Genomic DNA, 24260 nt, shown 5'->3' with positions numbered 1-24260 from the left:
GTTGGACCATTGCCTGGCACAGCAGGACTTCTTGGGAGGCACATCTACCTCCCACCAGGTCAGAGTTTAACCTCTGAACCTGGGTATCCAACCCAGAGTCACCACCCTGAGGTTGAATCTTTGCCTGGCATGCCAGGACTTCCTGGGGGGCACTCTCACCCCCCACAAGGGACACACCGTCCCCAAGGGCCACACAAGAGTCTGGTTGGCGCAGGTCTCCCGACCTCTGCCCATCCGGCAGAGTCTGGGTTTCCCCCAAACCAGAAACGGTTTCACCTGGGTCATTCCTGGGGGGCTCTGCTCTCAGAGCTGTCCCCTGACTCTCAAGGTCCTCCACTGGGGTCTGCAACCCCCTCTCAACCCTATGTCTGGACTTCTGCACCCCCTCACTAGGAGGGGTACTGCCAGACACCAGAACTGTTGGGATGCTGGCTACAGTCACCCCCCTCCAAGTTCTTCTGACACTGCGGGCTTCCCTCAAAAGGTGGCCCTACGGTACAGGCTAGGCTTCCCTCCTGGTGTTCCCTCATGGAACCCTCTAGCACCTGGGACCTACCTGGGACACTACAATCCTTTCCCACCTCACTCGGTTGGGAACCACCTAGACCACTCCCTTCAGGAGCACCCCCAAATGCCTCTTCAGACTCTGGTACTCACCCAGAAGTCTGCCTCCATTGTAAGTTCCCTGGGGTCAGAGAACTCACACTCCACCTGGTGTTGGCGTAGCTCTGGAAAATAAGGACCAGACATATGCTCTCCAGCAATTACATCACTCTGCCCTTCACATGTATTAACCACAGTACCCTTCACCCAACCATCCAGTAACTCAACCTTGGAAAAGCACTCTACCTCACCCTCCTGAGACTGGTGAGACAGTATCTGTCTGTCCCTGACACTCAACCCATACTCTTCTGGGATGTCTCTACACTCTATATCCAGGACGTCCACCAGGGGGGAACCCTTTTCTCTGTCACTCTCTGCTAGAGTCAGTACAGTGTCCCTCCCCCCAGTAGGAATATGACTCCCTGTGCCAGTTCCCCAATCCTTCTCAGGGACCCTGTGCATAACAAGAACTACCTCATACCCTTGAACCGCCTGAGGTGTGTCAACTCCCTTCTTCAAGTTGGGCACCACATCTCTGGGCTTGTGCCCTTCTTCAGCAGTACTAGATGCAAGATTTTTGCTGCCACCATCTGAACTGGACTAAGCCCTTCCGGCCTCCAGTTTCAGCTCTTTACAGCTCAGCTCTTGAGCTGCAATCTTTTCTTCTTCCAGGGCTAAGAGTCTTTTTGCCTCAACCTCTGCAAGATACTCCTCTTATTGTTGCTCCTGTCGCCTTTGACTTCGGAGCCATTCATCTATCTCTGGGTCTCTTTCCTCATCTGAGTAGTCTTCCTCCTCATGTGAGCAGTCTTCCTCCTCATGTGCGTAGTCCTCCTCCTCATCTGAGGGGTACTTAGTCATTTGGTTTCTTGCTGCCTCTCTCTCTGCCCATCTTTCCTCCCCCCAGACTATGTAGTTATGTAGCATCTCCGCCTTAGTAGATCTCCTTGCTACAGGAAGGCCCCATTTTCTGCAAAGCTTCCTTAGGTCAGCCTTAGTGAGGTGGTCAGTACGAACAAAGAATGAGTAGGTACACAATCCCATTCTGATAAGATCTTACCAGCAAAAACCAAAATCCAAAGTCCAAAATATCAATAGTATATCCAGGAGGACATCAGAGAACCAAAAGCCAAAAAAGATGAAAAATCAAGTTGACCTTCAACTGTGGGTAGGTAGTGAAATACTTAGCTACTGTATGTCACTGCACAAACACAAGTCCTATCCTCACCGCTGATCACCAATGTTAGAAATGGGGTTTTTGGTTGGCAGTCAGGTTGCCCTCTGTCTAAGCAAGAACCCTCACTCTAGTCAGGGTAAGTCACACACAATCCAAAATCAGCCTGTGCTCACCCTCCGGTAGCTTGGCACGAGCAGTCAGGCTTAACTTAGAAGGCAATGTGTAAAGCATTTGTGCAATAAATCATACAACACCATAGCATAACACCACAAAAATACACCACACAGTGTTTAGAAAAATATATAATATTTATCTGGGTATCTTTAGGTCAAAACGATCAAAGTTGCAATACGAATTTGTAAAGATATCACTGAAAAGTGATATAAAGTGTCTTAAGTCTTTAGAAAGTAAACAAAGTCTCTTTCAAACACAAAGTACCTGGTTTCTGGTGAAAAATCTCCTCAGAGGGCCACAGGAGAAGAGGTACGTGGAAAACTGGTGTGTGCGTTGATTTCTCCTCAGCACACACGGACTTGCGTCGTTATTTTCCACGCGGGGAGTCGTGCGTCGTTTTCCGGCGCGCGGACAGTCTCTTACTGTGGTTTGCGAGGAGTACCAGATGTCCCGGGTCTGTGCGTGGATTTTCCTGCTTGTTTTCCGGCTGCGCTTCATTCTGGGGGCTGCGCGTCGAAGTTTCGATCTCACGGCAGGCGTCGCGTCGATTTCTCCTGCGGAGTCGGGCAGCGTTGTCCTTGCGAGGCCGTGCGTCAAAGTTTTGATCCCACGGCAGGCGTTGCGTCGATTTCTCCTGGGAAGTCGGGCGGCGTTGTCCTTGCGAGGCCGTGCGTCAAAGTTTTGATCTCACGGCAGGTGTCGCGTCAATTTCTCCTGGGAAGTCAGGCGGCGTTGTCCTTGCGAGGCCGTGCGTCAAAGTTTTGATCTCACGGCAGGCGTCGCGTCGATTTCTCCCGGGAAGTCGGGCGGTGTTGTCCTTGCGAGGCCGTGCGTCAAAGTTTCGGTCGCCCCGAAGGCGTCGCATCGATCAGCGTCGGTGTGCGGCGTTTTTCTTGCCACGGAACAAGCTGTGCGTCGAAAAGTTCGGCGCACGGAGCGTCCAAGAGGAAGAGAGAAGTCTTTTTGGTCCTGAGACTTCAGGGAACAGGAGGCAAGCTCTATCCAAGCCCTTGGAGAGCACTTTTACAGCCAGACAAGAGTTCAGCAAGGCAGCAGGCCAACAGCAAGGCAGCAGTCCTTTGTAGAAAAGCAGACAGGTGAGTCCTTTGAGCAGCCAGGCAGTTCAGCAAGGCAGCAGGCCAACAGCAAGGCAGCAGTCCTTTGTAGAAAAGCAGACAGGTGAGTCCTTTGAGCAGCCAGGCAGTTCTTCTTGGCAGGATGTAGTTTCTGGTTCAGGTTTCTTCTCCAGCAAGTGTCTCTCATGAGGTAGGGCAGAGGCCCTGTTTTATACTAAGTTGTGCCTTTGAAGTGGGGGTGACTTCAAAGAGTGTCTAAGAAATGCACCAAGCCCCCTTTCAGTTCGATCCTGTCTGCCAGAGTCCCAGTAGGGGGTGTGGCAGTCCTTTGTGTGAGGGCAGGCCCTCCACCCTCCCTGCCCAGGAAGACCCATTCAAAATGCAGATGTATGCAAGTGAGGCTGAGTACCCTGTGTTTGGGGTGTGTCTGAGTGAATGCTCAAGGACCTGTCAACTAAACCTAGCCAGACGTGGATTGAAGGGCACAGAAAGATTTAAGTGCAAAGAAATGCTCACTTTCTAAAAGTGGCATTTCTAGATTAGTAATATTCAATCCGACTTCATTCAAAGACAAAAAGTAACTTTTAAGACTTTTGCTGTTATTTGACACCACTGCTAGATGGCAATGTAAGCCCTTGAGCAGGAGTGGAATGTTGAGTCACGCCTGCATCAGAGAACAAATCCGGTATAGTACCTCACTATAGTGTTCTGGGCCCTAGGCCCACGTGCTACTATCAATGATGATATAATCACCAGGATTCATGGTGGAGAACTGAATTTGGGCACGTGCACCGTCTCCTTTTATTGCCAATGTATCTTTGAACCAAGGAGCATGATTGACTTGGCACCAAGCCTGTCTGCCTGCCTGCTGCACTGGACCCTCAAGGAGCAACTGACATGTCCTGCTTCTGCCACCTCCAAGAAACTGGGAGAGATGCCAATGCTCTGCAAATCATCAGGAGGAACTCCCTTAGAGTGGAGGAGATGCTCCCCTGAATCCACAGGCACCCAAGAAAACCCTGAGAGGACTGGGACTGCCAAACACCTGAAACCAACAACTGCAAAAAGAATAGATGATCAACAGAATGTGGAATGAATCAAACACTCACCCCCAGTCACAGATGTGGGTTTAATCTATCAGTTTTTGCTTGTCCCCATGGGAACAGTCGAGCCCGAACTGCCAGGCCGGGTCCTCCCTGGACCAGAAACAAGCATCCTGGGACCAGTTTCGGGGTACCACCCCTTCTCAGTCAGGCTAGCTTGAATCTGGTGGCATAGCAAGCATGGGATCCACGTCTAGACTTACTTTTCCCACTTAGGGCGACAAATGCAAAAAGAACAGATGATGGATGGAATGTGTAACAAATCCAACACTTACCCCCAGTCAGAGATCTGGGTTTAATCCATCAGTTTTTTTGCTTGCCATGCCATTCCAATTTGGACTCAGCCGTATACAAATCAGTCTTGGCCCTGTTCCCTATGGAACTGCCTAGCCCAAACTGCCAGGCCAGGTCCTCCCTGGACCAGAAATAAACATCCTGGGACCAGTGTTGGGTATCACCCCCTTAGCCAAGTTAGCTTGAATCGGGTGGCATGGTGAATGTATGAAAAGTTTCAGCACTCCGGCCATCATCCCTCTGTGCTGCTAAAAACCTGACACTAGACATTACCACTGCACCCGAGCTGCTTAGCCCATGTTGAAGTGGACCAATGGTGTCAGCCTGGTCCTCAGGCCCTTCAGAAAAGAAGCCCAACCTGTGCTCACCCACTGTGGACTCCACAACGGTATTTGTAGACTTTTTCTGCAGACTCCTCTACAACCACAAGTGATCAGGAGGCCGAACTCAATGCTATAGGACACCTCTTCACCCATCCGCCCTGGACCCAGAAGAGGAGAACCAAGGGTGTACCCACGTCTCCACACCTTGTGAGACCTGAGCCCACTTTTTGGCTTGATCAGACTGGACCCCTAGTCCATGCCTGCAGAGTGTTTCTGCAGGCCCCCCTGTAACCATGAGGAACTCCAATTCTCGACCCGATGACAGAAGACACCCCTGCATCTGCACCCTGCAGCCTGAGGAGGAGTGGACCAGCGGTGTCCCCACATGCCCAAGGACATCAAGGGTTGAGTCCAACCTGTGGGTTTCCCTGGACTGTCCTTCCAGTCCATTCCTGCAGTGACTTTGTAACCAAACCAATACCATAGACATGAATGGGATGCTCAATGCCATATCACACTTCTGCACCTGGATGCACCAGAGCTCCCCAAGGTGACCTGTTGTTATAGCCTTGGACCTTGCCCCCGAGCCACCTTAAGTCCAGGAGATTGGTGCCATAAGTTGTTGTGCTCTACCTGGATTGCCGTCTTTGTTTTCTTCTATAGGATTGCATTGGAGCTTCCTGAAATATTTACTGTCTACTTTTGAAAAATATAAACATTTACAGCTCAAAAAGTACTCACCTGATTCCGGTGATCCCAGTATCAAATTTTACATAAAAGTATGTGTTATTTTTATAAATTGGTGTCAGATTTCTCTAGTGAGTGTGTGTCTCACTTACTGCAGGACTGTGTGCCTTACTTGCTTAACACTACCCTGATAGGCCTAACTGCTCGACCACACTACCCAAAAGAAAAAGAGAATTTTGGATGTCATTTGTGCCTCTGTGATACCTCTGGGGATTGTTTGGATTCTTTGCAGAGTGCACCTCAATTGGTCCACTATATAAAGAGGCAGCTTCCTAAACCAATAAAAAAATTTTTTTTTTTTAAAGATTAGATGAAAGAAGTTTTCATTATAGCATCAAACATCGTAATATATTTTTGTAAGCCACATAGATTCCCTTATCGGTAACTGTGAGGAACATCAGTCAATGAATACCTCTGCTGCTTTTTGTGTATTTACCCAATGTCCTGGTTTCTAAGGGACCATTCATACTGGTAGGGCATGCATGACAAGTTTATAATGTCTGGGAGCCTCCAATCTGAGTATAAACACCTGTCTCTAATTTCCTATTCACAACAGTGTCATAGTCACATATGATAATAAAATGATGTAGCTGCTCAAATGTAATAAGTTATTACAGTTGATTTGTGACATCAAACTGCCTTTAGCCAGCAGCCAATGGGGAATGCAGGCCACAGAGCATCATTGTAGCTGCAGTTTCAATGAGGAAAATGCACCTTGGTCTTCCATTCTTCCGATCTGTTCTAAAATGACCAGTGATCAGGCGAAAGGAGAAACTTATGGCAACATGTTTATTTTTTGCAAGCAGTAGGCTATTACAGGAAAGATAGAGCCTCTTGCCATGTTTCTACACATTCTGAGTTACAGTATTTTTTATGTGATTAAAACTGTCTCTAATATCCTATTTACACAAGAGTTGTGACATCTCTAGTCACCTATGATAAAAAAATGATTTAGCTGCTCAAATGTAATAAGGTTTTACAGTTGAGTTGTGACATCAAAATGCCTTCAGCCAGCAACCAGTGGGAAAGGCAGGCCACAGAGCATCATTACTGCTGCAGTTTTAATAAGGAAACTGCACCTCGATCTTCCATTCTTCTGATCTGTTCTAAAATGACCAGTGATCAGGCGGAAGGAGAAACGTATGGCAACATGTTTATTTTTTTAAAGCAATAGGTTACTACAGGAAAGATAGAATCTCTCGCTATGTTTCTACATATTCTGAGTTACAGTATTTTTTAATGTGATTTAATGTAAACTAATTCTAGTATCTTTTTGCAATAAAGTGCTAACTGCTTTTTGGTGGTTTTAGTTTCACACCACATATCGTGCTTTGCTTTTATTCTTTATGTCTGCAACCATACTGTATCTTTCATATGAAAGAAAGGACACCAAGGATTTAAGCAGTTCCTGGGAAGGGTGATAGTGTGACTATTATAAAAAATAAAATACCGTCTTTTGTACCATAAAAGTGTATTGCAAGCCACCTCAGGGTTCCATGACCTTATAAAAGAACTCCGTTTTTGGCCTTGTTCCTCTATATGGCCACATAGCTCTTCAGTGACTTTCAATATCCTTTTGATGGACGGCATGGAGGTACTTTAGCCCGTATATAGCAGATGAGTGTGACTTTCACTAAAGTTCAGCTAATGTGCTTTATTGCACTGTGTTTATATCTCTTAAATAACATAATTTTACATACATTTTGTAATTTGCTCCATAACATCCCTTGCGTTGCTTGTCCTCAGCACCATGTGGAGGGACAGTTCACAATGCTACAATTGGAAGAGTACTGTCCCCAAATTATCCAGGAAACTACAGTAACGCTCTTCACTGCGTGTGGACTATTGAAGCCCCCGAGCAACAGAAACTGCACTTGCACTTTGAGAAACTTTTGCTGTCTCAAAAAGACAGGTAAGCATCAAGTTCTTGAGTTTCAATGTTGCATTTTTCATTAGTTTTTGCATTTCATAGATATTGAAGTAGATTGACAACTTCACTGGTACATAATTGTGTACAGTCTTTCTGGAAGGCGTGTTGTTATTTTTTCAACGCACTCCTATGAATTAAGTAGCCCTTTTCGTATAATCAGTAAACAAGTACTTTTAAAGCGCACAAGAAGCAAATTAGATCAATAAAGAGACGCTGGTTGCCATGGCGATGATATAGATGCTAATTAAATAGAAATGATATTTAAATTAGTATTTAAAGATGTGAACACTTTCAGCAATAGGGAATATGATTATGTGTCTGCGTAATAAGCAATTACTCTCAAAAGGAAGCACTCCAGAAAACAAATATTTTCAAATTAAGTAGTCATGTTTTCCCATATTGCAACACAGCACAGCGTCTATTAGGTGAACGCACATTTTAAATGTAATCCTCTATCTGTAGACAACTAAGATGAAAGCAAGCATGCTTTTGAGTCAGCGATAGAGTGAGATCGGCTACCGCTGCAACAGAAGACCAGGGTTTTAGTGTGTGTACCTGGACACCTTGACCTCAACAATTAATCTGCCTGATATGTAGATTTGGCTTTATTGTACATCTGTAGTAAACCGCAAATTTACAATGAGATTAGTATTTCTTTATTTGAAATGGACTGTCCCATAATTTAGTAATATGTGATTTAAAATTTGTATTGATGAGTGCTGATTTAGAGGACCATTGATCTTAGTGTGTCGGATAAAGTGAATCTACACCTTGTTGCAGCATTCGAGTCGAATTTTGTTTTGACCTCATTAAGAAAACACTGTCTTTAGAGGTGGAACCAAGTAACATAAAATGAGTGTTATGATTATTAGGTATACAATGTCTATGATAAGGGTTCCAATCTAAAGAATGATGCTAATTGAGGATGCTAATCTAGTATCATTAATTGAACCTTACTGACAATAACCTTCTGTTACAATGGCCTGGAGTGATAACTGCTCTTCCCATCTTTTAAAATAAAACTGTGCACTTGAGGTAAAAGGCCCTGCTCTGGTTACACATGAACCCACATTCACGCACATGTATTTAAATTGCGCGCAGGCAGAGCGAGTATGACTACTATCTTTCACAATGAGGGGAAGGAAAGGAATTTGGTAATGTGGTCAAGCACACTTCCTCGCCAGGCTTACATATATGTTCGTCGGGCGTGCTATTCCTCTAAATAGCTCGACCTCGAATTTCACTAGTGGAATTGAAATCATATGGCAATTAAGGATATTCTTTTCAGGATGCATAAGCCCTCTCCTACCAAGATGGCATGCTTCATCATCATGCTTTGCTCCTTGCCTTGTGGGTGCTGCAATACCCAGCGACCACACAGGATCTTCTTTGGAGATCTTTTTTTTATCCCTGCCTGGTATTTGCCACAGATTGGGACAATGCCCTTATCTCTGGTTTATTGTCGGGAGGAGTAGATTAGGAAAAGGGGTGATTTCAATTGTCTACAGGCAACTGTGGAAGACAGACTTTATTCTGAGCCGTAGATGAACCAAAATGAGCTAAGTGATCTTCCTGGGGATCGACATGTTTCTTGCAATTTTAGCACATTAATTGATCTCTGGAATTTCTCCAGGATCAAAATGAGGTAGCCTTAATCTGCAAAACCAGCCTTTCGGTGGTTTGTAGCTCTGTGCCCCTAAAATTGCCACAATCTGAAATTTAAAAACCATAACACCACAGTAGCCGAGATGTGTACCTTTATTGCGAAGTCATACGGACCTAAAAAGACACAGTGAGGAAAGAAAGAACTCGAGAACACACAGTGTTGCATGGATGATATTTGCCAATCTAGGCTGTCCATCCATCGCCCAAATTATATTATGCAGAGTCATAAGAAACATGACAGTTTCTGTATTCCAAAGTATTATAAGTCGAATAGAACCACTAGGGGTACAATATTAAATTATAATATTTGTTATATCGAAACCCACCATGCAATCCAGTGATTGAAAAACTAAGCGCCTGCTTATGACCTTGGTGGATGGGATACTCTATCACAAACGTGACGGATATTCCGCCTGCCATTTTACAACTTCCATAGGATATAATGGAACTTGTAATAAGACAGATGGGATAGCCGTCACGTTTGTGACGGAGTATCCCATCGTCCAAGGTCCTATTCATGCCCTAAGTGTAAGAAGAATTAAAAACCATAGAGAACCTACTGAGAAGGTCATCACCAAAGTGTGACCCAATTCCAAAAATGCAATAAGTATTGTCAAAGTTGCCTGATACTAAAACCAAGTATGGCTGTGTATGGACAGTTGGGTTAGGTCACAAGATTGTACCTCTTTTATTAAGCAGGTTGCATTATTGGTGTCACTTACATTCAACTCGGCATACTTATTGTACAATTTTATTTTGTTTTCAGATCCTTGGTTTTGATTTAAGTGTGCTCTGGCCTGGGATGCAAATCGAAGGTGTCTGGTGGGTCGGTAGAAGTTGAGGCAGTGGTTGAGGTATCCTGGACTGGTGTTGTAGAGAGCTTTGTAGGTGTGGGTGTGTAGCTTGAACTTACATTTTCCCTCAACTGGGAGACAGTGTACATTGCTGAGCTGTGGAGAGATGTGGTTGTTTTGTACGATGCTTAGGATGAGTCTGGCAGAGGAGTTCTGGGAGTTTGGATTTGGCATAGAACATAGGCTAGGATTCTGAAGTAGAGGGCATTTCCAAAGTCAAGTCTGCTTGTGATAAGAGCATGGATGACTATTTGTCTGGTGTTAAATGGGACCCACTTGAAAAACATCTGCAGCATTTGCAGGATGTGGAATCATGAGGCAATTGCATTGATCTGTCTGCTAAAGGAGCAATCCTGGGTTCCTTTTTTTACATAAACCCATTTTGGTCTTGGTTAATCAAAGAACTCACAACTTCAACCAATATGCTTATAAAGACTTTAGCTACTATTTGGACCTCAATATTGATCTGTGAAAATGTCCTGTATGATGCACAGTTAGAATTTGGCTTATCCCATTTGCAAATTAGAGCAATGGTGGCTCCGCAAAATTCATTAGGTAACTATCAACCTGCAGGGCTTTCTCAAATATAGTTATTAGATGTAGAACAAGTCCAGAGGGATTTCATTTTACAAATTAATTGGGAAACCCATTGGGGCCCAACTGCTTCCCAGCTTGCATACTCTGAATAGTCTCCATCAGCTCTCCTTCAGGGGTTAGGAGCTCTGGACATGATCAAATCATTCACCATTGGATTTTTGTTTTGTAGCAACCCTGGTGGATATGAAGCTTATAGCCTCTCATAAAAAATAACTGTTTGAAATGGGGTATTTGGTTGGCAATCAGGTTACCCACTGTCCAAGCAAGGACCCTCACTCTAGTCAGGTTAAAAGAAAATCACCCTCAGCAACTGCCGCTCACCTTCTTGGTAGCTTGACACGAGTAGCAGGCTTAACTTCAGAGTGCTTGGTTTAAAGTATTTGCACCAACACACACAGTAACTTAATGAAAACACTACAAAAAGACACAACATAGGTTTAGGAAAACTGAAAATATTTATCTAAACAAAACAAGACCAAAATGACAAAAATCCACAATACACGAGTCAAGTTATCAATTAAAAAGCAAAAAGATTCTTCATGTGGTTTTAAACACAAAGCTACCTCTGTTAGCATGAAAATGTACCTTGGGTGCGTCAAAAATAACCCGCACGGGTGAGTGTGCATCAAAAAGGGCTTGTGATGCATCAATTTCACTCACAAGCGAGACCTTGCGTCGCTTCTCCTTCAGTCGGGTTGGCGTGCATTGTTTCTTCTTCAGGAGAGCGATGCTTCGATCTGGTCAGCACTCTCGGGTCTGGGCAGGCCTTGCATCATTTTTACACGCCCAGCGGTGTTTGCATCAGACATTCAGCCGTACGATGATCCGAAAACCACGCAGCCGGGGTTGTGATCTCACCAGCCTCCGTCAGCGATGCTGTGCATCATTTCTCCGCCCACGGGCGTCGATCTTTTGGTCGCGTTGCAGGCAAGTGTCGCTTTTCAACCGAGAAGCCGGCAGCGCGTCGATTTTTCAGCCGCAAATTGGAGTTGCATTGATCTTCTCCCCGCACGGCAGTCGATACGTGGATTTCTCACTCTTGGGCTGCAAGCTTCTCTTTTCAGGGCCCCAGAAACTGGATGGGCACCACTTGGCAGAGTAGGAGACTCTCCAGAGGCTCCAGGTGCTGTCAGAGAGAAGTCTTTGCTGTCCATGAGACTTCCAATAACAGGAGGCAAGCTCTAAATCAAGCCCTTGGAGAGTTCTTCACAAGAAGGAAGGCAACAAAAAGTCCAGTCTTTGTCCTCTAGCATAGGCGGAAGCAGCAACTGCAGGAGGGCTCCACGAAGCACAGTCACAGGCAGGACAGCTCTTCTTCCTCAGCTCTTCAGGTCTTCTCCAGGCAGAGGTTCCTCTTGGTTTCCAGAAATGTTCTAAAGTCTGTGGATTTGGGTGCCCTTCTTATACCCAATTTCTCCTTTGAAGTAGGCCTACTTCAAAGTAAAGTCTCTTTTGAATGTGAAATCCTGCATTGCCCTGGCCTGGCCCCAGACACTCACCAGGCGGTTGGAGACTGCATTGTGTGAGGGCAGGCACAGCTCTTTGAGGTGTGAGTGACCACTCCTCCCCACCCTCCTAGCACAGATGGCTCATCAGGATACGCAGGCTCCACCCAAGCTCCCTTTGTGTCACTGTCTAGTGTGAGGCACTTCCAGCCCAGCTGTCAAACTGACCCAGACAGGGAATCCACAAACAGGCAGAGTCACAGAAATGGTATAAGCAAGAAAATGCCCACTTTCTAAAAGTGGCATTTTCAAACACACTGACGTGTAGGCTCTCATTATTCTAATGAGACTACTGGATTTTGAGCGGCAGAATCACCCACAGTGTGGGAGACTGAGTCCAACCTACTGCGGGTGACGCCTGTCGCTCCAACCCGGGTTTTGCTCCAGCTAACTAGCAGTGCCTCATCTCTACCAAAGGATAGTGCTGATTGGGCAGCCGAGCGCATGACATACTAGGCTTCTCAGGGAAGTCGTGGTCACTCAGGTCACATCCTGTTCTCTCATCTACTATTCAGTCTCATATATAAATGACAAACAGAGGCAGTATATGTTTCAATATTAAGTTTAATAAAATGACTGCATCTTAGATAGCAAAGCGTGAGCTGCAATAACCAGGACGACACAACATGACAGTATTAAAATTGTGACGAGAAGAGTGAAGCATGAAAACAACGCTATCATATTGTCACTATGATCGATGGACTATTTCCTAACTAGGTTGTAATTGAGCACAGCATGTTAAGCTCTAATTCTGCCTTTCAGGTTCCCCTGGGAAGACATCAACTCCTATACCTGAGCAAAGGCCTGTGATCTGCGTTAGCATCTGTAGCAAAGCATTCAGCAATCAGCATACAGTCATGGTTCCCTGGCTGGAATCTCCCTCTAACGTGTAAGGGACAAGGAAGTGTTTATATAATAACACAGCTGATGTTCTGAGAAAATGTCCCTACATAAAGATGTGTATTTTCTACGAATGTTGGAGATTAAACATCTACCACGTTCACCAGCAATGTACCGAGATGCAGCCTTGAATAAAGCACAGAGTGATCAAGAATGTCTTGTTTGAGAACAGAGTGCTCGTCTAGGCAAAAACAGTTAGATAGATGAAAATAAAACAAGACCATAAAAATGGTTATTGTAATAATAATAAAGCAAAGCTGAACAAAATATATCTAGGTTAAAGTGCACAGCTGCCTAGTGTGTTAAAATAACGTGCATGGAGCTATAACTAAAATGGCTACAAAACACCCTCCCCTTGTCGGTTGAAACTGGTTCAAAGCCAAAGCTAAAAATTGATTGCTAAAAAGCTCAACCCAAGACATTTATAAAAGCAAAGTAAATTCGGACAAGTTGAAGGGACACATAAGTATCCTACATGACAATTTAAAACATGACCATGTGGCGTAAAACCGAATACAAATGGCAAGTCAATTTGAAAAGTTCCAATTATGAGTCATGGATAATAGGAGATCTTCCACTTTGGCCAATGTTAAAATCAGGAAGTCCTCGCCAAGAAGTATCAAAGAGCAGATGTGTTCCATAGCCTCAGTCTCAGCCAACGCAGCATCCCATGGCGTGCCCAGTGATGAGTCGTAAACTACTTCCTCCAGGAAGGGCAACTCATAGGTAGCTTTGCATAGCAAACGCAACCTCAATGCGCATGTCCGGTAATGAACCCTCAGCGAGAACATCAATAAATCAGCGTCCACTGTAGGTAAAAGATGCTGCAAAAGGAAGATTTCCAGTGCATATTCGAGAGAGCACCAGAGGCACCGAAACACGGGCTGCACACAATATAAAAATGGTCTGAATGACAAAGACCAGCCACACTCCAATTGCTCCAGGAGTGTTGCTCCAAAATACTACATCATACGTTCACGACACAGCTGTACTGATGGGAGCGCCGTCATTTCTCCTCGTTGCGGCAGGACAGCCATTGCGCATGAAAAACAGCAACAGCAGAATGCCAGCTAATAAAGCCAAAGTTATCGGAAATCCCCCGAAAATACTAGAGAAAATTGAGTGGATTGCTGATGGTATTAAACTGAATACGAAGGAGAAGGTGTGAATGAAACCAGAACCAACAGCTCTGAAAAAATGTGCGATTCCAGTTGTATTGGACGCATTAAATATTCGTCCCACGAGTTCACCAAAGTGTCTCGGAAAGTTTGTATTTAATAGGGACTGTAATTCTGCCGACGACCTTGCCACCTGAAGTGCGTAGGTCTCGTGCGCAGATGTAAGGGCCACATGCTTTTGAAACAGTAAAGCCTTGAGTCTGCTCAACTTGTCAAAATTCACATTTGAAGTAGCAATGTGAGGCCAAATATCAGCTACCTCCTTAATTTTAGTGGGGGGAAAAAGTACGTTCCCACAGGATGTAACGACCTTAGAGACCGAAACAACGTAAACTATTCCGGCCTGCATGCCACAAAAGTCTTCACCATTGAGGAGGACGTAGCTGCCATTTGAAAGCACCTGGAAAATAGGTCTAATCAAGGGGACTGGAACTCCCTTCAGCTAACAAGCCAAGTTCGCAGCAGAGGCGTTACACGCCCCATGCAAGGACAGCTGTTTACAAACCATTGAATGGCTGACTGAAGTCTTGCATTCACTACCCCTAAGAAAGACTTCTTTCACGCCATTGAAGCATTTGTACGAGAAGGGAAGCTCCCACACCTCATGTATGTAACTATCTCCCAGCTTCTCATATCTGCCTACCGGAATATGTTTTAAACAGGAGGTGAATTGAAGTGTTGAAATAGGCAGATTAATGACCCCATGTATTAACCACTCAGCAGATAGTATTTTGGCCACAGTAAAAGGCAACTTTTATAATTTCTTGATGTTAAGCATGACATAAGTCGCTTCCTTCTTAGCCATTAGTTGTTGTTGTTGCATGAAATTGAAGGAAGAAAAAAACTCCCTCCCATTGACATGCTGCAAGGGAACGCGACCCGCCCTAAATGTTTGAAGCGTCCAACCCAACTGCATTATGGACCTTAGCCGACTCTGCTCATGATGTAATGTAGACATATCTGTTTGTATAATGTCTATAGCAGAAGAGACAATACTATTTAGTGTATATATCCGGTCGGACAAGGTGTCAATCCCATTATCCACAACAGCTAATGTCTTTTTTAGATTATCCTGATCTATTTGCCTTAACCGGGCAGCTGCTTCCTGTTGGGAAAGCTTCCAAATTTCATTATATACTGCATATAAGAAACGCTTCCTAAGTGGTGTTCTGGGGCCTAACAGGAAGTCATGTAAATCAGTGGTATTAGACAGGAGACTGAGGTGTTCTCTAACCAAGCCTAGTGCGGATGATTTTAACCATTGCTGGCACAATTTTTCCACACTATCTGTCGTAACTATACTCGCATGTTCGGATGATATATAGCGAGGGTCTGGCCTACTCATTCTAAAGCCCCCAGAGGAGTTACTAAAATGTTGATGACACCCATTGGTATCTATTAGCCACAATAACCACCCGCCAGGACGTGTCAGTGAAGCATTAAACGTACCATTCTGGACCCATTCGTCGAGCTGATCTTCAGTTGGATTTGTATATTTTTGCCATTTATAAAACTTTGCGGGGGCAGGTATACTGTGCATGTTTAATTCCTTAATTTGAGCTAAGCCTAAACAATTTGTTTCTTGTACTGTTTCATTTAAAAAGATCATTTGTACAGGAATAAGGCATGCTCTAAACAAAGCTTCCTTTCCCTTAATTTTCAAATTTTTTGTTCCCCAAATACTTTTCAGATCGATCAATTTCAGCCAATATTCATAGCCTTCTATAGACAACCGGGAAACAAAGGATTCTGAATATATAAACTTTTTATTGGTCACTAACATATGTACATCTGTAGTAGGTGGTACCTTAAAATAATATGACTCAGCTTTCTTCACATTGCGCCCAGAAAAATATGCAAACTTTTGAGAGTATGTTTTGGAAATCCCCTATGGTGGAGTCGGACAATGTTTCAATTGTGTATAATTAAAAACAGTTTTGGGGCTGCTCGCTCTATGTATGTAATGGTGCCCATAATATTTGTAGCAAAACATATCACCATAATTTTCTTTAAATTGATAAACATCTTCGATTTCAAAGACAGTATAATATTGCAATTCAGTCTTCATAGAATCAACTGTTTTCACATCCCAATCATCAGAAACAATGCCTGGTATTACTATATCATTCTTTGATAATTTGAACACATACGGTATTTGAATTACTTCCGTGGGACCATATATATCAAACATTGCTTTGTCCCAAACAATCCCATCAGGAATTGGTACTGCTGAAATGTTCACAAATGACAAGTCTCTTCGGACCTTATGTGATGAAAAATGTGGTTTTAAAACCTCCTCCACCAGTTCAACTGTTGATTTTTCAGGAAGAAAGTGACCAGATATTAATAAGAAAAAGGTGATGACAAAACCAATCCAAAGTAGAAAGTCTAAGACAGTCAAAGAGAGCCATGGAAAAATATAATACGTTTCTTTAAGCCAGTTTTTTAGGTTACGTGCACTTGACAAGTCAGCTGTCGAAGAGGCGAATGAGTCTGAGTAGTCATCGTTGAAATCTGCAAAATATCCTGAGGCAGTTCGTGCAAATGGTGGAGCCGTTGTCAGTGGTGGAGTTGGTGTTTCCTGTGGCGGCACACTATAGATAGCACCATCAGTTTGTGTTGGAGTTGAGTCAACTTGGTCAAATATTTCTAAATTATTTGATGTTAGTGGTACTAATGCAAAATCATTTTCCACCCTCCCCAAGCTCGGAGAGGTGTCGATGTTGGTATAAACGACTTGTAGAGGAACTTCTTCGCCAGTAGTGAGAGGGATTCGGGAGCTACTGGATGTTCCTCTTGGTTGGCTGTGCAGGATCGGCCACATGGTGTAGTTTGGCATAGTCGATGGAGACAAAACGATTTTATTTGGCACCTGCCACGGTGGTAGAATTACAGTTCTGGTACCATGTATCCACTACTGGGACTGGTGCTCGATAAGAAGGGCCAAAAACCTTTTTCACAGGCACTTTCTTGCGTACAAGATCCCCAACTTTGAGAATCCAGCCAGTTGATGTTACAGACATATCCTTGATTCCTGTGGAGGCGGCACTGGTAGAAGAATTATCTCCACTGAATTGTTGCAATTCCTGTAAGACAGTGACATGTTCACTTATGTCAAAGGGTGTTTCTTCTGCCTCCACACCAGGACCATCAAGATCCGGAACATACATTTGAGTTCCAAATAGGCACTCATATGAAGTACGACCCCCCAGGGACCTTCTAGGCAGATTATTTAGTGCTCTCTGGACTCCATATAGGTGGTTAAGCTAACTGCGACCCGTACCTAAGACTCTGGCTGTTAAGGATTGCTTTAAATGACGGTTTAATCACTCCACTACACTAGTTCCCTCAGGATGAAATGGAGATGAGTACTGGAGTTGGACCCCCAACGAAGCCATGGCGTCCCTGAATGCCCTTGAGGTGAAAGCAGCGCCCTGGTCCGAGGGGAAAGCCGCAACTGCATATGTACCGATAAAGACTCACAAATCTTTAATAACAGTCCGAGTGTCAGCTGAGCGTTGTGGCCACACCCATAAAAATCTGGAGCATGAATCAACAGCGACTAAAATATACTTGTATGCACTGTCCGGTGTTAGAGGACCACAGTGGTGCAAGTACACACATTGTAATGGTTTGTTTGAAATCAAGAGGGGTGTCTGCGGCGGGCGTTTGGCAGTGGAAACTTTAATTTGTTGACAGATGTCAAAACAAAGAACATACTGCTTGGTCTCTTTGTAAAGACCTGGCCACCAATAACAGGCCTGCAAGATCGAAATTGTAGCCGCCACACCAGTGTGGGCAGATGCCAACCCCTCATGCGCTGCTTTAATCAATTGTGATCTTATATCTCTATTGGGAATGTCTTGTACACCTACGCCTGGTATCTTAACCTCAGCATTCAGAATACCTCCCATTCGGTAGTGATACTTGTTAGGAAATCCTTTAGGATAGGGCATACCACCAGCCGTAGCTGTGACAGCAGCCCATATGTCTGCGCCTGGTTTTGAACTCAAACGAGTCACTGCAGCTACAGCGGCCACAGCCACTGCTGGCTTTGCGGCTTCATCCGCCAATGTGTTTCCAGCAACGTGTATCCCAACGCGCTGGTGTCCAAGTGTATGTACAACTTGGACATTTAGTAGGGTTTCTTTTAGATCTGCTACTTTCTCCCACAGAAGTCTGTGTTTGATGGTGTTGCCTTTGGAATTTCTGAACCCATTCTGGCGCCAACTGAACCCATTCTGGCGCCAATAATGCAGGTATTCAATATAAGGACTGGACACAATAATATGAATCACAGATAGTCAGCGTAGGCTGTGCAGGATCCGTGTGTTCCAGTGCCATCAGCAGAGCTTTTAGTTCTGCCAACTGTGCTGTGCAATCCCCTAGGGTATATAGAGGACAAAATCTATTGCCCTCCATGTAGCCACTTACGACTGCGCAAGCAGCAGAATATTAGTGGTTTGTGCCATTTGCAGGTTGTGCTGAGCCATCGGTGTACATGACTCTATGATATTGTTCAATGGGCAATGTATTTGCTGGAACTGGGTATTCTATTTCATATTGTAAAAATTCTTGTTTTTGTAATTTGGGGTCAAAAATGTAGTCTACATCAGTGTCTGTCAAAGACGTGGCCCATTGTATCCAACGTGGATGTAATGCTTTTGCATTTGTAATGCTGGCTTTTGTAACAGCCTCTAGGGCTGGGATCGGGGAAACGACAATAATGCATTTTCTTTGGGCAAGAGGTCTTTCTTTAAAGCCATCTTCACAGCAGTGAGAATTTTCTCATTGGGAGCAAAGCGTTGTTCTGCCGCTGAATATAAATGTGATTTGTATGCAATCGGGACTGTGTCACCTTCATTGAATGTCACATAGGTAAAACCGATGGCACCAGCTATTACTCTGATGAGCAAATGTGTTTTGTTGTCCCTCATGTGTAAGTGTTGTGCTGCAAACATGTCTGTTTGCAAATCTCGAAGAATACGTGTATGTTCAATTGTCCAGAATTTGCTTGAGAAATCGGGACGTATCAGGTCATATAAGGGTTTTATGCATGTAACATAATCTTGAATGTAAGTTCTGCCAAAATTTAGGAAACCCAATAGAGAATGGGTTTTTTTTATTTCTTATTTCGGGGTTGTAGTTGTGCGCATTTCTCTAAGAATTGTGGCACTAGGCTCTTTACTTCATTTGACAGCTCATATCCTAAAAACAGGACGCTGAGGAAGGCAATTTTTGTTTTTTTGAAATTGGATTTGTAGCCAAATTCAGCAAAACCTACAACAATGCGGGCTACCAGTCTTAAATGTTGTAGTAGTTCATCATCCATACGATAGATATCGTCTACATAGGACAATGCTTCAGGGTCAATCTCGTGCAAAATTGCTGTCACACGAGTTGCGAACAGTCCTGGACTGTTCTTATACCCCTGAGGTAAATGACAGAATTTTTCTGGGAGCCTAGCGGACTGAAACTTGTGAAGTTTCTACTTTCAGGCCCTATATTCTGGCAGAAAAAAAACATTGGAAATGTCCAGTGTTTGTTTTGTATTTTTTCGCACTATATTGTTCATTACTGCTGTGCTATGTGAATTTTGTATAGCATAAGTGCGTGTATGACTGTTTAAATGTCTGTAGTCTAAGACTATTCTATATGAATGGTCTGGCTTAGCTACTGGGAATAATTGATTATTCATTGGGGAGACACAGGGTTCAATTATGCCCTGGTACTCTAATTGCGTGAGTATTTCTCTCACCAGTGCTTTTGCTTCATGTTTTATAGGATACTATTGTTGCGGTTGAGGTTCACTTTTAATTGGAATTACATGGTAGGGAGATTCTTTATACCATCCCACGTGATTTCGATATAATGCAGGTGCTAATGCCAAAGCCCATTCAATGGAATAGGATTTGGCGAGTTACTCTGGAACAAGGGGCGAGAAGGAAGGCTTAATGACATCTTCTCCATATGGGCAGGTACGGACAAATTCAGGTGGCCAATCTTGTTTGGCCAACAAAACATCACATATGTTTACAACGCAATCCCAAAAGAGTACGTCTATTATGCGTACAATGTCTCCTAACTGTAGCGTTACTTGATACACCCTATCAGGCATGGAAACACGCATGTCTGCAGTTTCTACTTGTATAAAGTCATCAGTTGCTTTCATCTCCAGATGCTCTAAAAGATTCCGGCAAACTATTGTGACCTCTGTCGCGCTGTCTAGCAGTGCTAGAGCCCATTTCTTGTTGTTCAAGAGGACCCTCTTCCTGAATGGCATGTCGGACTGCGACTGCTGCCACTTTTTTCTTTTTGAATTGTGGTTTTTGTTGGGCGGGTTTCTCTTCCTTCTTAACAGAAACCTCCGAAGAGCGTTGTGATTCCTGTCTCGGTTTCACGTACTCTGTCCTTCGCTCTGATCGCCCACTTCTCTCATTTCATTTTTCTGATGAGTCCTGAAAGGAACGAGATTGGCGTGTATCAGTATATTGATATATATCAGGCATTTTTATATTATCTCTATTTCTGAGATTATATCTATTCTGCGGGGTCTCCATACGCGGAGATTCTCCCCTCTCTTTTTTAGAAGTTTGTTGCTTTTTATCCCAGCATTTCTATTACCGTCAGGTGCTTGCTTGGGGGAATCTTTACTCGATTTGCCCTAAAATTGTGGTTTGGATGGTCTGGCCCCTAAACTACATTTACAGATACTAGAATAGGTCTCTGCGATACTTTTGGGCAGCTCTCGTTCCTGATCCTGTTGAGGAACGTCACGGAGCCACTTGCGCACTGCAAGCGCTACCGCTTCCCCTTTAAGATTACTTAAAATGATTGAGGATACTGTGGCAAAATTGCCCATCAATTGCATCCCCAAATCCAGGGCAGCCCCATACTCATTTTGAATTTGTTTCAACACCTCCGGTAGATTGGCAAGTGTTCGTGTACCATGTGCGGTTGTATAGAGAGCGGCAAATATGGTGCCCAGGTATTACAGTTATCTACTGTAGGGACCATCCCAAAAGACAAGCACATTGTTAATATTCTATGTTTATCCTGAGGTCCCGTATGGGGAAATACTGCCTCCAGCGCATTCATCTTTTGTGCAAACCAAAACGGAGTTTCCTCTCGTTTGGTGGGTATTTTACCCATAATCGAATGTACAGTCGCAGGATTTATACCTGATGTTACTGCATGTGGATATGCAGGGGCAGCTCGTGCTGGGTTTGTATTTAATATTTGCAAATTGTACTAATCGTCTGTATATCGCCGTTAGTTCAGTAAATAAGCGACGAACCTCAGCCACCGCTAAATTTGCAACTGCAGGATGTGGTGTATAGGTGGCCGATAAGGCCAGGTAGGACCATTGTTACTTAGAAGACCTAACCTTACTGGTAAAATTGTGTGGGGTAGGGCGCCATCAAGCTAATTATTATGTTCTTGATAAGATAAAGGTATTTCTAAATATGCATATGCATATGCTCTGTCCAGGTGCATTTGCAACAGTATAATGATGAAATGTATTTGTATTCCCATCAACTGCTGGAAATGTGACCCAAGAATAAAAAAGTTCTGTTCCATAAGCTGCATGGGCATCCACCACAAATGTGACTGGACCCCCATGGGCCATTAGGACATTCGCTAATAAATGTGCAATTAGAGGTTGTCTCATATTAACTGCTATTTGTACCTGCTGTGGATTCGCCAATGTAGTGACACTATAAGTTCAGAGAAGGCACACCACATAGGGCTTTCTGTTTAAAGTTCAAGCTTGAACAACCTCCAGCTGCAAATAGGATAGCCTACGCAGCTGGGGTGGAAATCCTCAGTACCACCAACGTCTCTGCATACAGTATTGAGGCATCATTATATAGAATGAGACAGAGATACTCCGGAGGACCCGAAAATTAGAGCCTGACCAAACGTTGGTGGCGCCATGTTGCCTAGGCTCTCATTATTCCAATGAGACTACTGGATTTTGAGTGGCAGAATCACCCACGGTGTGCGAGACTGAGTCCAACCCACTGCGGGTGACACCTGTCGCTCCATTCCAGGTTTTGCTCCAGCTAACTAGTAGTGCCTCATCTCTACCAAAGGATAGTGATGATTGGGCAGCCGAGGGCATGACATACTAGGCTTCTCAGGGAAGTCGTGGTCACTCAGGTCACATCCTGTTCTCTCATCTACTATTCAGTCTCATATATAAATGAAAAACGAGGCAGTATATGTTTCAATAATAAGTTTAATAAAACAACTGCATCTTAGATAGCAAAGCGTGAGCTGCAATAACCAGGACAACACAACATGACAGTATTAAAATTGTGACATAAGAGTGAAGCATAAAAGCAACGCTATCATATTGTCACTATGATCGATGGACTATTTCCTAACTAGGTGGTAATTGAGCACAGCATGTTAAGCTCTAATGCTACCTTTCAGGTTCCCCTGGGAAGACATCAACCCCCATACCTGAGCAAAGGCCTGTGGTCTGCGTTAACATCTGTAGCGAAGCATTCAGCAATCAGCATACAGTTGTGGTTCCCTGGCTGGAATCTCCCTCTAACGTGTAAGGGACAAGGAAGTGCTTATATAATAACACAGCTGATGTTCTGAGAAAATGTCCCCACGTAAAGATGTGTATTTTCTATGAACTTTGGAGACTAAACTTCTACCACGTTCACCGGCAATGTACCGAGCTGCAGTCTTGAATAAAGCACAGAGTGATCAAGAATGTCTTGTTTGAGAACAAAGTGCTGGCCTAGGCAAAAACAGTTAGATAGATGAAAATAAAACAAGACCGTAAAAATGGTTATTGTAATAATGATAAAGCAAAGCTGAATAAAATATATTCAGCGGCCTAGTGTGTTAAAATAGCATGCATGGAGCTATAACTAAAATGGCTACAAAACAACACAATCTTAAAATCAGCTTTACTAAAAATGTACTTTAAATTGTGATATCAGAGACCCCAAACTCCACATGTCCATCCGCTCCCAAAGGAAATCTACACTTTAACCAGATTTAAAGGTAGCCCCCATGTTAACCTACGAGAGAGACAGGTCGTGCAACAGTGAAAACGAATTTTAGCAATATTTCACTGTCAGGACATATAAAACACATTACTATATGTCCTACCTCAACCATACACTGCACCCTGCCCTCGGGGGTACCTATGGCCTACCTTAGGGGTGTCTGACATGTAAGAAAAGGGAAGGTTTAGGCCTGGCAAGTGAGTACACTTTCCAAGTTGAATTTACAGTTTAAAACCGCACGCACAGACACTGCAATGGCAGGTCTGAGACATGATTACAGAGCTACTTTTGTGGGTGGCACAACCAGTGCTGCATGCCCACTAGTACCAGTTGATTTACAGGCCCTGGGCACCTCTAGTGCACTGTACTAGGGAATTACTAATAAATCAAATATGCCAATCATGGATAAGCCAATTACAAACACATTTTGTAAAGGAACACTTGCACTTTAGCACTGGTTAGCAGTAGCAAAGTGCCCAGAGGAACAAAAACAGCAAAATCAGAGTACAGCACACATCAATAACCTGGGGAACAGAGGCAAAAAAGTTAAGGGAGACCACGCCAAGGATGAAAAGTCTAACAGTGACCCAACCTAGAAAGAGACAGGAAGGAGCAGTGCTTAATTTGAGCCAGTGGTTGCAAGTACCACCAGCACTTATTTTTGGGTACTGACACATGTTTTTTTACATCAGAAAGCTACGGATAGAAAGGGAGGGAAAAACACACAAAGCAGTGTGATGGAGGAAGAGAAAATGGAAAAATTACCACAAAGGGAGAAAGAAGAGCCTGCAAGAGTGCCATAAAGGTGCAGGCAGTTTCCGGTAGTGAATTATAGAGGCCTGACATGAATTTAAGACTACACAGCTTTGGTTTTCAGAGTGTAATTTGCCTGGCAATGGGCTTCTGAGCAGGGATTTGTGTATTTGGTTACAAATAAAGCACTTGGATGGAGGACTTGGGGGGAAGTGATGACTGGACCAAGGAACACGTGCTATGTGGGAGATAAATAGTAGGCAAAGAGGAAGTGTAGCAGGGAAATAATAGTGTCTAGAGGTGGTAAAACAAGGGCTTTATGAGAGGAAGCAAAGAACTAGAGAGACGT

At 44.0% G+C, this 24260-nt stretch overlaps 1 protein-coding gene across 2 annotated transcripts in view; it reads left to right on the top strand.

Moving 5' to 3' along the window:
• SEZ6L (seizure related 6 homolog like) overlaps positions 1 to 24260 on the top strand; it is a 1547572-nt gene that overhangs the window by 890466 nt on the left and 632846 nt on the right. For both annotated transcript variants that reach the window (XM_069214699.1, XM_069214700.1), the window contains exon 6: positions 7244 to 7409. In XM_069214699.1, coding sequence (XP_069070800.1) covers positions 7244 to 7409 — 166 coding nt within the window. The remainder of the gene's footprint in view (positions 1 to 7243; positions 7410 to 24260) is intronic.

Source organism: Pleurodeles waltl, chromosome 11, assembly GCF_031143425.1.
Source record: "Pleurodeles waltl isolate 20211129_DDA chromosome 11, aPleWal1.hap1.20221129, whole genome shotgun sequence".
Classification (NCBI taxonomy): Eukaryota; Metazoa; Chordata; class Amphibia; order Caudata; family Salamandridae; genus Pleurodeles; species Pleurodeles waltl.
The sequence above is the reverse complement of the archived record's forward strand: the minus strand, read 5'-3'. Positions and strand labels throughout refer to the sequence as shown.